Source organism: Phascolarctos cinereus, unplaced genomic scaffold (assembly GCF_003287225.1).
Source record: "Phascolarctos cinereus isolate Bilbo 61053 unplaced genomic scaffold, phaCin_HiC Scaffold_9;HRSCAF=440, whole genome shotgun sequence".
NCBI classification, from domain to species: domain Eukaryota; kingdom Metazoa; phylum Chordata; class Mammalia; order Diprotodontia; family Phascolarctidae; genus Phascolarctos; species Phascolarctos cinereus.
The window spans coordinates 148,842,179-148,857,899 of NW_027556402.1; the positions used below are offsets into that span (position 1 = coordinate 148,842,179).

The 15,721-nt window shown below is 35.9% G+C and overlaps 1 protein-coding gene across 2 annotated transcripts in view; it reads right to left on the reverse strand.

Moving 5' to 3' along the window:
• The window catches only part of SLAIN2 (SLAIN motif family member 2), a 62,938-nt gene that overhangs the window by 33,720 nt on the left and 13,497 nt on the right, over positions 1-15,721 (reverse strand). For both annotated transcript variants that reach the window (XM_020990461.2, XM_020990450.2), the window contains exons 2-3: positions 8,043-8,191; positions 2,009-2,173 (exon numbers count right to left, since the gene is read on the reverse strand). In XM_020990461.2, coding sequence (XP_020846120.1) covers positions 2,009-2,173; positions 8,043-8,191 — 314 coding nt within the window. The remainder of the gene's footprint in view (positions 1-2,008; positions 2,174-8,042; positions 8,192-15,721) is intronic.

Sequence of the window (15,721 nt, forward strand, 5' to 3'; positions counted from 1 at the left end):
AGAGATAGGGAAGAAATGTTTATTTGTGCTCAGAACAGAAATCTGAAAGAAGAATCTGAATAAAAGAGAGAATCCAAATAAAAGGGGAGGGGAACTACTGGTTGACCTCTGCTATAGCCCAATACACTATCTTCAAGAGTTTACAGGAATAAGTCTATAACAGCTGCAGCAAGGCCAGCTCATAGCACATATTCTCCAGGAAAACAAGGAACAGGAGAAGAGATAAGAGAAAATACTGAGGATTCTTTTGCCCTCAAATATATCCCTATCTGCTTATTGAAAGCTTTCTATTCTACAATCAGAGAGAAAAGCTTAAAATGAAAATTAAGGTTGTGGTAACACAAACTTATTTGCACAAAAATTAAATAAGTTAAAATCAAAAAACTGAACAAAGCCACAAGTGAACTCTACATGTACAAAAACTCAGAACCAAATGGATTCACAAAATTAATTCTAGCAACAACGAATGCTAATTTACACAAACACCTTGTAAAAAGAGAAAAGGGGGGGATTCTTCCAAACTCTATGCAAGAAATATGATCTTGATACTCAAGAACCATGGAAAGAGAGAGCAAACCATAGACCAATATGCCTCATAAACATTACCCTAAAATTAATTTAAAATAAAATAGCGGAGAAGCTACAACAACATATGAAAAGATTACACACTAATACCAAGTAAAAAATACCAAGCATGCATGGTTGGTTCATATGAGGAAAACTAGGAACATAATAGGCGATATTAATAACAAAAATAATTAAAACCAATTATTATAGCAATAGATGGTTAAAAAGTTTGACAAAATTCAAAACCCATTTTAATTTTTTTTTAAAAGTATAGGATTAAATGGCCCTTCCCTTCTATCTCAAGCCAAGAAATAATATTATATGTAATGGAGAAAGGCTAAAGACCTTTCCAATAAGATTGAGATAAAGTGAGGATGTTTATCATCACATTATTTGATATAACTCTAGAAATAATAGCTATAGCAATAAAATGAGAAAAAGAAATCACAGAAATAACTACAGGCAAAGAGGAAACAAAATTATTGCTTTTTGCAAATGATACGACAGCGTACTTAGAGAACCTTACAGAGTCCACTTAAAACTAAGTGAAGTAATTAACAACTTCAGCATGTTTCAGGATATGAAATAAATCCATATAACTCATCAGTACTTTTGTATATTACCAATAAATCCAACAGGAAAAGAGAAGAAATATTCCCTTCAAAATAACCACATAATGTGTGAAATGTCTGAGATTCTTTCTAACAAAACACACATGGGAAATATATGAACAGAGCTACAAAACATCACTTACATAAAGATAATGAGGATAGTATTAATATGGAACTTTAAGGCACTCAAAATTCTTTAGATAAGTTATCTATTTTGAATTTCACAACAACTCTGGGAGATAGGTGTTATTATTATCCCCATTCTGAAGCAGACAGAGGTTAAATGACTTGCCCAGGGTCATGAAGCTAAGTGTCTATGGCAGGATTTGAACTCTGATCTTCCTGTCTCCAAGCCCATTGTTCTATTTACTGTGCAACCTAGCTATTACACATATCAACAACAACAACAACAACAACAATAATAATGATTCATTGTGTCTCAGGCCTCACCATCAACATCACCATGGCTGGTGGAGAACTTCTCTTTTCTTGGTGTTGTTATGCAAAAATTAACACAAGCAGAAGAGAATCAATCCATACTTTATTGCATTTCGGCCTCAGAGGCTGCAGTGAATGTACAATCATCCCCCATGCTTAGCACCAATACCTGATATAGTAGGCATTTACATGCTTATCAGATCAAATAAGTGAGACACAAACAGTACTCAGGAGTACAAAAGTTTTAGACATACAGTATGGGAACCTTATTCTATAGTTAAACCAACTATTCTAAGGGATAATGCTAAAACCTTATCAAAACTGACAAAATAAAACCAACTATATCATACTCAAGTATAATCCATAATTCAAAACACAGATATTCTTTTTACCTGAACTTCCAGGAAGTATAAGCTGTTTGACCACAGGAGGTTTCACTGGTGTGGAGGAAGGAGAATTGAAACCACTGCTATAAGGGCTACTTGTATTTGGGCTGTATGAATTTGTATAACTCATGGAGTTGAAAGAATTACTGTACAAACTCTGCCTCTTGATGGCTGCATTGAGAAAAGATTATAACAAAAGATTATGAAAATACATTAGCTATCAAATTTTTCCAAATAAGTATTTAAGTCAGTACATACCTCAAAAAGAAAAAAACTCAGGGTTATGGTAAAAACAAAAATTCTAATATTTTGAAAAATGCTATATACATCTTCCCCAAAGCAATGAAAACACACAATATATACACTGTTTTCAGGGCATCTCCAAAACAGATTTTTAGCAACAAAATACCTTAACTCTCATATGATAAAAAGCTGGTACCCTTTATCAATTTATGGTAACATTAAAAAAAAGAGAGAGACATACATTTTAAAAGTTTGTTGATCCCTTGTTTCTAAATCACCTACATCTCCCAATTTAATTTTATACCCCTCCCTGAGTCATTCTTATAACCAAAAAGGGGACACAGAGAAACAACGTCATCAAAACCACACACATTAACTGAAGGCTGACATAATACTCAATGGTCTATATCCACAGTAACCCACCACTGCAAAGGAAGGGAGGGACATATCATCTTAATCATTACAATTTCACAGCACATCTATTTTAAAAAATTGTATGCTCAACAGCATGCATGATTTACCTTCTAAAAGTTTTTATTGGTTTGAAAAAATTTAGGATAAGGTCAGAATATAAGATCATATATTTGGTTTTGGCTTTTTCATTTGGAGAATTATTTTCCCTTGCAGTGGTTAGTAATTTTCAAAAATTTTGCTTTTTCCTGAAAAGGTAAAAAATAAGCATACAAAATATAACTTCATGACAATGTAGAAGATTCTTAAAAGCTATTATATTACACACACTCAAGAAAGATATATGTTAAAAGCAAACCTTTACCTGTACCCTCCTACTTTTCTTTATATGCACTGACCTGCATCACTGTAGTCTAATCCCACATATAACCCTGAAATTAGTTTCAAGGTTATTTACAAAGAATTTAAAGATTTCCTAGGTCTACATCATAAAGCAGGTAACAGTACAGTAGCTGTCTAAAAGTCAGTGGTATATAAATTCAGTACAACTTACTATTATTTTTTAAAAAAATTACTTTGCAGGGCAGCTAGGTGGCACAATGGACAGAGCTCCGGCCTTGGAGTCAAGAAGACCTGAGTTCAAATCTAGCCTCAGACACTTGACACTTACTAGCTATGTGACCCTGGGCAAGTCACTTAACCCCAACTGCATCACCAAAAAGCCAAAAAAAAAATTGCTTTGCCCAGTTAGTGTCATTGCCATTACCAACTATACCAAAAGGCAACATTATACAGTGGAAAAAACACAATGACTCTAGAGTCAAGAGCACCCAAGTTCAAATCCCACCTCTAATCCTACTACCTGTGTGACTTTGCACAAGTCACTTAATCTCCCTGGGTCTCTGTTTCCTCCTTTGTGTTTTTCAAGGAAAAAAAGGGGGGGGGGAGCTGAACTACAGGACCTCTGAGACTCCTTCCTGCCCTAGATCCATGAACCTATGCTCCACTGAATTCTCAGTTATTCGCAGGGATAAGTTCCCCTGTTGCTCAGTGGATGACTCTTTTGTGCCAATGTTCCCTGTCTTTAGCAGTGATAATTAACAGCTGAATTTACCGTTTTTTTTTTAATCTGGCTGTGAAAAGAGCAGGGACGGATTCTTCTCTCTCCCCAACTTTCTGAATTCCAAAAGAGACAGACCTAATTTCTAAAAGGGGGCATGATCAGTAGAAGAGATGTGGACTTAGCTGGCCTTAACCTGACAACTTACCTAACAGAATGAGGGTGTGGTAGTAAAGCTGTTACTGTTCAGTCATATGTCCATGGATCTTCTTGGCAAAAAATACTAGAGTGGTTTGCCACTTCCTTCTCCAGTGTGTCCTCAATTTACATACAGATAAGGGACTGAGGCAAAAAAGGGTAAACTGACTTGCCCAGGGTCACACAGCTAATGAGTATCTGAGACTGGATTTGAACTCAGATCTTTGTCTCCAAGCCCAGTGTCCTATCCACTGTACTACCTACCTAACCCACAGTAAAACTATACCTTTCCACAATTTCCACAGGGAAAAACTGTTCATGACATGAAGGGGAAACTGTGCTATGTTACCTAAAATGCTGCTGCTTCTTCCCTTCAGAACTGTTATGAGCTTTGGTGATCACTACAGGAAATGAAAGGTTTAAAGGCCCAGAAGGCCCCTCTTCCAGCAATTTTTCCTGGGTATGGAACCCTGTGGCATTCATGAAACTACTTTTAATTCTATCATGAAAAGTGATGTTGATATCATCTAAAAAGAGGTATGAAGTACTCAGAGACTCTCAAAACTTAAAGGACTTTCAGTATTTAGTCCAATATGTACCTGAACAAGAATCCCCTGTATAATATACCCAAGGTCATCCTGCCTTTGGCTGAAGACCCCTAGGGAGGTAGCCCCCACCATCTCTTAATGCAGCTCAAGTCAATACAGGCATTTATTAAGCACTTCAAGTACCACATGCCAAGCACTGTGCTAAGTGTTCTTGACCCTGTGCTAGTCACTATTTTTATCAATGACTTGAATAAAGGCATAGAGGCATACTTGTCAAATTTGTGGAGATGAACAAAACTGGAAAGGATAACTCACTCACTGGTTTACAGAACAGGTATTCAAAAACACCGCAACAAGCTATAATGACGGATTCAAACCTAATAAAATTAAATTTATGGAGTGTCCATAATGGAGTCTTAAAAAACTTTAAAAATAACAGGATGATGAAGGGAAGGTTAGAAAGCATTTCATTTGGAAAAGATTTATGGATTTTACTTAATATACTACACTCCTGATATGAGTTAAACAGTATAATATTGTGCAAAAAAAGCTAAAGCTATTCTAGGCTAAATTAAAAGTGACATATTCTCCAAAAACAGGAAGATAAACCCTTATCTAGTTTGAACAAGCAGTTTTCAGAAGAAGAAATCAAAGCTATCAAAAGTCACATTTAAAAATGCTCTAAATCACTACTGGTCAGAGAAGTGCAAATTAAAACAACTCTGAGGTACCACCTCATACCTATCATTAGATAACATGACACAAAAAGGAATGTTGGAGGGGATATGGAAAAATTGGGACACTAATGCACTACTGGTAGAGTTGTGAACTGGTCCCACAATTCTGGAGAACAATTTGGAACTATGTCTAAAAGGTTATAAAACTATGCATACCCTTTGATCCAGCAATAACACTGCTAGGGCTGTATCCCAAAGAGATCATAAAAATGGGGAAAAAAGACCTACATGTACAAAAATATTTATAGCAGCTCTTTCTGTAATTGGCAAAGAACTGGAAATTGAGGGGATGCCCATCAATTGGGGAGTGCCTGAACAAGCTGTGGTATATGAATGTAATACGACACTATTGTGCTATAAGAGATGATGAGCCGACAGTTTTCAGAAAAACCTGGAAAGACTTATATGAACTGATGCTGAGTGAAGTAAGCAGAATCAGGAGAACACTGTACACAGTAACAGCCACATTGTGCTATGACTGACTTTGGTAAGACTTAGCTCTTCTCAACAATACAAGGATCTAAGACAATTCCAAAAGACTCATGGTGGAAAATGCTATCCACATCCAGAGAAAGAACTATGGAATCTGAATGCAGATGGAAGCATACTATTTGCTCTCTTTTTTTTCTTCTTTCTCATGGTTCCTCCTATTCATTCTAATTCTTCATAAAGAAGAATGTGAAAATAAAAAAAGTTTTAAATGAATGTTTAAAATAAATAAATTGAGGGGGGAAAACCCACAAAGACCATATCTGGTATTCTGTGTCTACTTGCAACATCTTAGTACGAAGTACGTTGACCAAATTGGTGAGAGAACTAGAAACCACAACACATTGTAATTGACTGACACAACAAAACATTTTTAACCCAGAAAAAGAGAAAGTGACTGAGAAGGACAAGAACTCTCTTAGAATGTTCTGCTGGGTTCCAGAGGGACATAAACTAAGAACAATGGATGGATAACAAACATGCCAGAAAAACTTCCTAACAATTAGAACTGACCAAAGTAGAATGGGCTATTGGGGGAAGTAGTAGGATCCCCTACACTAAAGATTTTCAAACAGATGCTGGATGACCAATAGTTGATACTGTTAAACAGTTTTTCAGTCAGACGGAACTAGAGACTCAGGTTGAGGTTCTGCAATGCCGGAGGAGGAGGAGGAGGAGCAGCAGCAGCAGATGATGATGATGATGATGATGATGATGATGATGACAGGATGAGAACTGATTTCCATAGTATAGGGGAACTCCTGAGGAAATTCTCTGTAGCGATTAGCACCTTCTACATATCTAGCACCTTAATATTTGCAAAGCACTTTATAAATATTATATTGTTTGAACTAACGACCAACCCTATAAGGTAGGTAGAAATAAAATTATCACTAATTTACAGATGAGGAAACTCAAGAGAAGTGATTTTGCCCATAGTGTCCCAAGTGGCAAGCATGGAAAGCCCAGGTTTTTCCTGAAGTGTAGCATTACGACAACTACATGACAAGATGGTCTTTCTTCATTTACAGTATGACTCATCCAAATTTGTAATCAAGTCCTAAGTGTCATTTGCCTGTAAAACTTTGCTGAAATATAACAATAAAAAAAACCAAAAGCAATCTTATTTACTATTAGACTAACAAATTTTTCTGTTTTACGCCAAGGTATCTCCAAAGCTAATTACATTTCTCCCCTAAGTTTCATTTTACACTATATTCAGAATAAATCCATACTCCGTCATATGTATTCAAAGGTCTCTACAAAATGGATCCTACATAATTTATTCAGCCTTAAATCCAATTATTTCCTTAACAAATACATTTTTGATAAAATAACTTACAATTGCCTAAACGAAGAATTTATTTTCCAGCTTCAATATTGCAGCTCCTTCTGCTCTATATGTTTTCCCCCTTCCTCCTACTCAAAATCATACCTATATTTATATAATCACCCTTATGAAATTTTCCAAACTGGGTGATCTCTACTCTGAACTCCTATAATGCTTAGCTTATACTCCTTTTATTGCACATCACATCTTGCCTATTATCATAACAGCTATTTGTATAATTATGTTATTTCACCTCCAGACTTATAATCACTAAATGTTTGGTCTGGGGTAAGTCACGACACCTTTCTGGGCTCCCACCTGTAAAATGACGATATTATTCTCAGTCCTCTCAGGCCCTTCCAGCTTTACATCTAAGACCTTTATTCATAGAAGAACTGCCTCTTTCACATTTCTGTATCTCTTTAAGTAATTTACATGGAAAATGCACTTAATACTTGAACTGAGCTAAAAAGGTCAAGGTATAAGAAACAACAGATCCTAAAGGGTACACAGGTTCTAAGTTAATCCAAAGACAAAGGTAAACCCCTACAAAATTTTTATGTGAATTACATTAGCATGCACAGAAAGTAGTAATATCACAGATCATGATTTAGACCTAGAAACCAACTCAGAGGCTATGTAATCCGATCTTATTTTAAAGGGCAGGCAACTTTGGTCCAAAAAGGTTAAGTGACTTGTTGAAGGTGGTACTTGTAGTAAGCAGCAAAGCTAGAATATGAACCTAGTTCCTCTAACTCCAAATCCAACACTCTTTTTGCCACTGAACTCTGCTTAACATAACTGAATACAAAAAAGATCGAATAAATGAAGGGAATATTTTTTGTATGATCCTCTCAACATGGAAAAATCTGTGTTAAATGACAACAAAAAACAGGAAAACAAATCAAAGTAATATATTTAAAACATCTGTCTTATAAAACTTCCCTGAGTAATAAAAAATATTGTTTTAAAAATTGCTAAACATTGGTTTTAAAATTAAAGTTCAGTTAATTTATACACTTACCTGTCATAGTTTGATCAAGTTTGTGGATCAGAGATTTTTTAGCACATTCAACATCAGGACTTGGATAATCCAAAACCTGCCTGCACCAAACTAAGGGGCTGATTGCTTTCTGTGATGGAGTCAGTTTCTTCTTTGGTGATGAATACAGCCTAGAAGGAAAATACATATGTATATAATATACATATATACATACATATACACACACACACATACACACACACACACACACACACATACATAAAATTATTTATTAAGTACAGCATTCTAAAACAGAGATGCTGATTGTTTTTTTTTCCTTTGCAGAACAGGATACACCTAAAAAAAGAATATTTTAAAATGAGCCACACTTACTTTAAATACTCAAATTATGTGACAGTGCAATACAATATAAAACAGTATTTAAGAAATTAAATTCTCCACCCTTACTCAACCCTATAGGTCTAACTACTACTTCTCTTACTACCATTGCTTAAACTTGATGAAACACCTGACTTGGCCACAGTTCAACAATTTTAATTTACTAATAAATTGTCAGCTGTGGAAAAGGGCATTTTTATTTCTTCCAGGCACTAACCACAGCGTTCTGTACATTATAAACACTTTTTTGTTTTGTTTTTATTATTTCCATTATTATTTCCAAAATGAAGTATGCTTCATTTTACTTCCCAAAACAGGTTTATCCATCCACCCACTCACAAAACATTATGTAGTTATACTACTACTACCAGCACCAGCACCAGCACCACCACCAGCACCAGCACCACCACCACCACCACCACCACCACCACCACCACCACCACCACCACCACTACTACTACTACTACTACTGGAAGTGAATATTATGAGTACATATTATGTATGTATATCCATAGCGTGTGTGTGTGTGTATGTGTGTATATATATATATATATATATATATATATACACACACACACAAACACATATACATATATATACTTATGTATATGTATTATAGTATATATTACATAATAATGAGTACATATTAATACTAATATGGCAATACAAAATATACTTATGTTATGATCTCTGGTTTCTTTTAGTTTACAAACTAGAAGAAATATACAGATATTTCATGATAAGCACATTAGAGAGCAGCAAAACAAACAGTTTTGTAAGGCTATTACTGAAGCAGGAATAAAGGAAAGTTTCCTAGAAAAGGTGGTATTTCAAGTGGGTTTCAAAGGATGAACAGAAATTCAGCAGGAAAATAGGGACACAGTATTCCAGACACAGAAAACTGAATGAATAAAGGCAAGAAAGTGGAAGAACCTATTACAACAAAAATTAAGTCAGTTTGGAATCACATGGAGCAAAGTAAAATGAGATAAAGTCATAAAAGTAAGCTGGTTTAAGGAGGAAAGGAAGAAAAGGCCTCAAATGCCAGATGTAGCAATGGTCAGGACCAGTCAGGATGGAAAGAACAGGCAAAAATATGTCTTCACTCTTTAGTACTAAGCTTTGCTCACTCATTGTTTATGATAAAGGAAAGAAACTATGGAAATTGTCTACACTTCGTGATTTTTCACAGAGCTAGCCTGATTTTTATATAAGGTCCTTGGTACCATTAGTCACTTGAAGCACATTTCAAAGCTCTAAAAACAAAACTCTTTTTTTTCTTTTTCTTTTTTCCCCAAACAATTATCAAGGAATCAAAATCCATCAATGATTTCATACTTCCTGAGAGCTGCTGTGGAGCATTCCCCTACAATGAGAGAGATCACAATTCTTCTACAGTTTGACAGAAAATTCTGAGTTTCCGAGTCCCCAAAATTCATCAATCATTTCTGAAAAACCTGGTCATAAAAGCCTTCCAAAATTCAGAAAGGTTGGTCCTTGGGCAAGACACATTACAGTTTACCACTGGACATGTACTCCAGCTTACTAATATCTTGCACACACTCTGACACAGCCTTTTGATCCACAGCCACCAATGATGAGGTATCAGAATACGATTTTAGTGAAAGAAGTTATTATACTATATGTATAAAAATGGAGGAGAAAAAGACTTTAAGGTATCTCTACCTTTAAAATGTGAGATCTGGGAAAAAAAAAAAGGATGGTTGGCATTTCATGTTAGGATGACAAATTTAAGTCACTAATCCGTATCAAGATATATGACTCTAGACCTTCCATAGTCCAGGGTTAGAAAACCTATGTCTACTTGCTACTGGAACTGGTAGAATTCTACCACCACATCGAAAACTATCTATATGCAGGGCAGCTAGTTGGTGCAGTGGATAGAGCACTGGCCCTGGAGTCAGAATGACCTGAGTTCAAATCCAGCCTCAGACACGTAATACTCACTAGCTGTGTGACCCTGTGCAAGTCACTTAACCCCGAATGCCTAAAAAAAAACTAAAAAAAAAAAACTATCTATATGCCTCAGGCTTGTCAATTTAGCTCCCACAGGTTCAACAATTTCTATTTAGAGGATTCCCAAATCCACATACCTAGTCATAATCTGTCTCCTAAACTCCAATCCTCATCACAGAATTGCTTACCCTTAAAATCAAATGCAACCTTTTTTCAAATTTCCCTATTACTGTCAAGGTCATTGTTATTTATCTAGACATCCAAGCTTGCAACATCCCTGTCTCCTCACACCACATATTCAATTAGTTGTCAAATACTGACTGTCATTTCTTTCTCTGCAACATCAGATTACCCCTTTGGTGTGCTTACATAGTCTCCACTGTAAATCAGGCTCTCCTCACCTTTTACCAGGACTACTGCATTAGCCTTTTAATCTCCTTCAAGCCTCTCCCCACTCAGATCCTTCCTCCGCAGAGCTGCCAAAATGAGTTCCTAAAATCAGGTCTGACCATGTCACCCTCCACTCAAAATCCAATGGCCATTATCTCTAGGATCAAAATTTCTGTTTGCATTTCAAACTGTTCACAATTGAGTGAGCAGAAATAGGAGGATTCTGTACACAGTAAAAAGCAGTATTGTGATGATAATCAACTGCGAAAAACTTAACTATTCTGATTACTGTGATGATCCATGACAATTTTGAAGGACTCATGATGAAAAATGCTATCCATCTCCAAAGAACTGATAAAAGTCTGAGTACTGATTAAAGCATAATATTTTTTCACTTTATTTTTCTTGCTTTTGTTTTTGCAACATGGATAATATGGAAATAGGTTTTGCATGATTTCACATGTATAATTGATATAACATTTCTTGCTTTCTAAGTGGGTGAGGGATGGATGAGAGGGAATGAGAGAATTCAGATCTTTTTCAAAAAAATTTTTAAAAATAAATGTCTATAACGGCTAGAGAGTTAATAGCATATAAACACAAGGACTAAACAGTGGTCCTGTTGGTTTTAACAGAGAAAGAAAATAAATGAGAAGGGAATATACTAGAGAAGAAATGAGGAGGAAGACTTTAGTATTTTGCCTAATTAGAGTGCAAGAAGAGTATACAACTATGGAGGAAAGAAAGAGTTGGGGGAGCAGACATATCATAAGCCTCACAAAGAAGGGTCGAACCCAAAAGTGCCAGCTCACAAATTTACTTCAGATATGCATTAAAACTCAACAAGGAAATGAAATGGAAAAAAAAAAAACCAGAGCAGAATCAGGGAGGGAAGTCACAAATAAAATGTATGTCAACTTCAGATGGTAGATTACAAAGGGGGAAACTGGAAAGAGAGTAAGAAAGTATAAGAACCAGAGATCAAAATCTGGCATTGATGAAGCAGAAGAATAAGAATCCCCACTCAGCCCCCCCCCAAAAAAAACCCTCAATTTTTTTCCCTAATTTTCCTACTAATGTCAGTAGTACCACCTAATACTAGTAATTCAAAATAGTTGCCTCTCGGGGCAAAAGCTCCATGAAAATCTACATTTCCCCATATTCTAATCTCCATCCACTCCTATTCAACCATTCCTCTGCTACCTTTTTTCCACTGTTCTCCTTTGGAATGTTATCACTTTCTTACATCCCTAATCTCTTCCTTTCATACCCTTTCCATCTTCTTACATTCACAGCACACTGGTTCCCAACCTTTTACAATCTGGCTTCCCAACTCACAATCTCTTTACAGGTAAAAATAGTCACTGCCTTACTGGGTATTGTTGACCACTCTCTCTTTATTGATATTCTCTCCTCTCTGGATTTTATGATGCTTCTATCTCCTGGTTCTCTTCCTATTTGTCTAATCATTCCTCTGCTTCCTTTTGCTGACTGATCATTGAGCTCATGCCCCTTAACCATGGTAGTACTACTCAGGGCTTTGTACTAAGCCTCCTATCTCTTTACGAGCCACATCCTACATAAAACTTTTCCCAAATTCCTCAATGCTAGTGCCTTCCCTCCCAAATCACCTTTTATTTAACTACTTTGTATTATTTGTTCATCTCTTGATATTTACTCCACTATTTTGTTAAGCTGACTTTTTTTTTCCTTATTCTGTAACACAGCTGTTCTCTAGGAAGGAGAAATACATTAGGAAATATAAGTGACATAAAAACAAGATATACTCAAATAGATGTGATCTCTTCCACTGGAGAACTCTCTCCAAGAATGCAAATCATAATTCATCCATTCCTGTCTTTCAGCCACAACCTCCCCAAATTCACCCCCATGCTGCTAACTCAAGCCTTGATTGAGACCACCTCCCTCAGCCTCCTCTTCCCTCTGAATAGAGGGCTGGAGGGTAGAATACCCAACTATTCTCAAAGCCTTCCTTTATGGAGAGCAGAAACTGGACTTTCAGCTCCTCACTCTCTTCTGCATCTCCCCAGGCAGGGTACATCTCCCCTTCCCCACCCCTTTTATGCCTTCTTTTGTGTTGTCTCCATCCATTAGATTGTAAACTCCTCCCAGACTTTTTTTATAAATTGTATCCCTGGGGCAGTGTACATAGTAGGTGTTGAATAAATATTTATTTAATAATTGGATTAGATTGAACTGGGAGCTAAGGGTGAGTACAAGTTCTTTGGTATTTCCCAAAAGCAATCTTCCTTTTTAACAATGGACCCAGAGACCAGTGCATCAGTACTGTCTGTTTCAGATATACATACAGTTGGACAAGCTCCATAAGGCTTTGATTTAGATGCATAATGAAATCTCAGCAACTCTTTATTCATTTGATCTTTCCTGTGTGGAGGAACAGGCCAAATTCCATTGAGTGATTACAGAGCTCTTCCTGGAGGTTCTACAATGTCAGTGGCTACATTCAAGTAATTTAATGTTATTCATAAACGGAAGCATAATGCACAGAAATACCTTGTCCACCTGGACTCTGCTTTGAATCTCTTCCATCACAGTGGCTAATAATTTTGGTCAACATACAATTCCCTGCCTGGTATTTATTATCAGAAGATTACTGAACCCATGTTTCTACATGTTCCAAGAAATCTTCAGTGGAAGATATCTTTTTATAAAAAGAGTCTATATAAGGCAGTCTTTCATCCTACTGAATCAAATGCTTCTTTCATAATAAAAAAAAATAATTAAGCACAATAGGATCTTATTTTTTTTATACCTTTCTGTCAATTGTGAGATGGTAAAGATGTGCTGAGCTGAATACAGTTCACTAAGCCTACTTGTATATTAATACTGTTATGTACAATGCCATCAATTTGTGTACAAATTATCTTTATAAAGATTTTGTATAAACACAGGTTGACACAGTAGTTGCTGATAGCCTATCAATCACCTTTTTTTATATTAATAAGGTCCAAGATTTTTTCAACCCTTTTTGTATCCTCTTATCCTCTTGATGCTTTGTAAATCACTTCCTCAATGACCTCAGAATTGTATCACCTCTAGAACAGATCTCCTCTCTCTCTCTCTCTCTCTCTCTCTCTCTCTCTCTCTCTCTCTCTCTCTCTCTCTCTCTATTTGATCCAAATTGGTAGTTTTTGTTCTCTTTATTGCCATTTTTACTTCTTCTGTAAGTGCCTCAGGGATCATGATGTTAAAGAAGTATAGTGGTTCTACAACATTTGGAGGGGAAACAAAAAGTTTGTTGTAATTGTTTTTGTACATCTTTTCCCTTTTTTTCCCCCTGTTTATAGTCCTCTTTGAATGATCTTGGGCATTGGTTATCTTGCTAAAATTTCTTTAGCTTGGTTTCACTCTATAGTGCTTCACTCTACTTTATGATACTGCTCATACTCATCCACCCTTCTTCACGGTATTTTACAAACATGTCTGTATTTATTCCAGAGCTGCTTTCGGCAGCCATCTCTCTCCATGTGGCAGGTAAACCAAATGTTTGCTAAGGCACTTTCTGAGCTTTTAGTCTCCTTGTTGTCCCTATTAATTACATTGGTTTAACCTCTTGATGAAATTATATATAGTCAGTGTTGATGTCATTTCTATTTCCCAATACCCATTTTGATTTTCAATAGCTTGTTTAAATAACTCAGGGTAAAATCTTCTTAATTGTATATCATTTATTTTTCTCATTACTATTTCTTGTACATTATAAATTCTTATCTAAATTCTGTGGAGTCAGTGGTATGAATATACAGACAGTTCATTCAGGGAAAACTTCTACATCCACAATAAGTTAATGCCTATCTGTTAAAATATAGTCACCTTCATTTTTGTGACTTTTTTTTTAGTACTCATTATGTCCAGAATCTACCAGGTTTGTTTTTTTTTAAACAAAGGGTTTGTGATAGGAGTTATGAAGCTTCATATAATCAACAAGTCACCGAGTTGCCTCATTTCTTTTTCTTGACCCATTTCTCATCTTTACCTATTCTGAACTTTCCATAGGAAGTCACAAAGAATCAGAGCACAAGTTGATTTGACGTAGAAGGTTTTATCAAGTTCGGACAGAATTTCTCTCCAATTTCATTCTTAGCAACCAATATTTGTGCATAAACTACAATTATTTTCATGGTGTTCTTTGTGCAAATGCTTATCAAAAGTACTGTAATATCTGACAACCAATAATATTTCTTGTATCTTTGGGACAGAAGAGAAAACGCACTTTGCCAACACCTTTCTCTGCCTTTCCAAGATGTAGGGTATTCTTCCATTCATAGATGTGACTCCCATATTTCTTCAGGTTTTATTCATTGATATGATTTCAGCCCTTCCATCAATACAGCCATTTTTTGGTCCCTGGACAAGAACCTAACATTTAGACGACCAAGAGTCAAATAAAAGTTTCTTGGCAACCTAAAAACAGATTTTTAGCATTCCATGCCTTCTTTCCAACCACTTCACCACCACCACTGCAGAAGCAGAAGGGGATCCCTCAGGATTTCGAGTCATTTTCTTTTTTTTCCTGTTTCGTGGGTTGCCAAAGCTAAAAGTTTTCAGCACCAGGTCGCGCGACTATTTAGAGAATCTGCCAGAGATTGCACTTTGCTGGCACAGCCTTCTAGAACTAGAATTGCCTCTATCCCTGAATGAGGTATCAGAATAGCCTTTACTAAAGATATCAATAATTTTTTTAAATCTGAGAAAGGTCTGATATGCCAGATACATATGGGATTTAACATAACACATAAGATTAAAAGTGATTCCCCCCAAAAAAACAACATATTCAAAGGTGATGAACAATCCTCAAAAGAATTGTAAACTTAATACCAACCATATAAAACCTGCTACAAATCTTTAATTAGAGAAATGCAAATTAAATAACTTGAGATTACATCTCACAACCCAACAAGTTGGCAAGGACA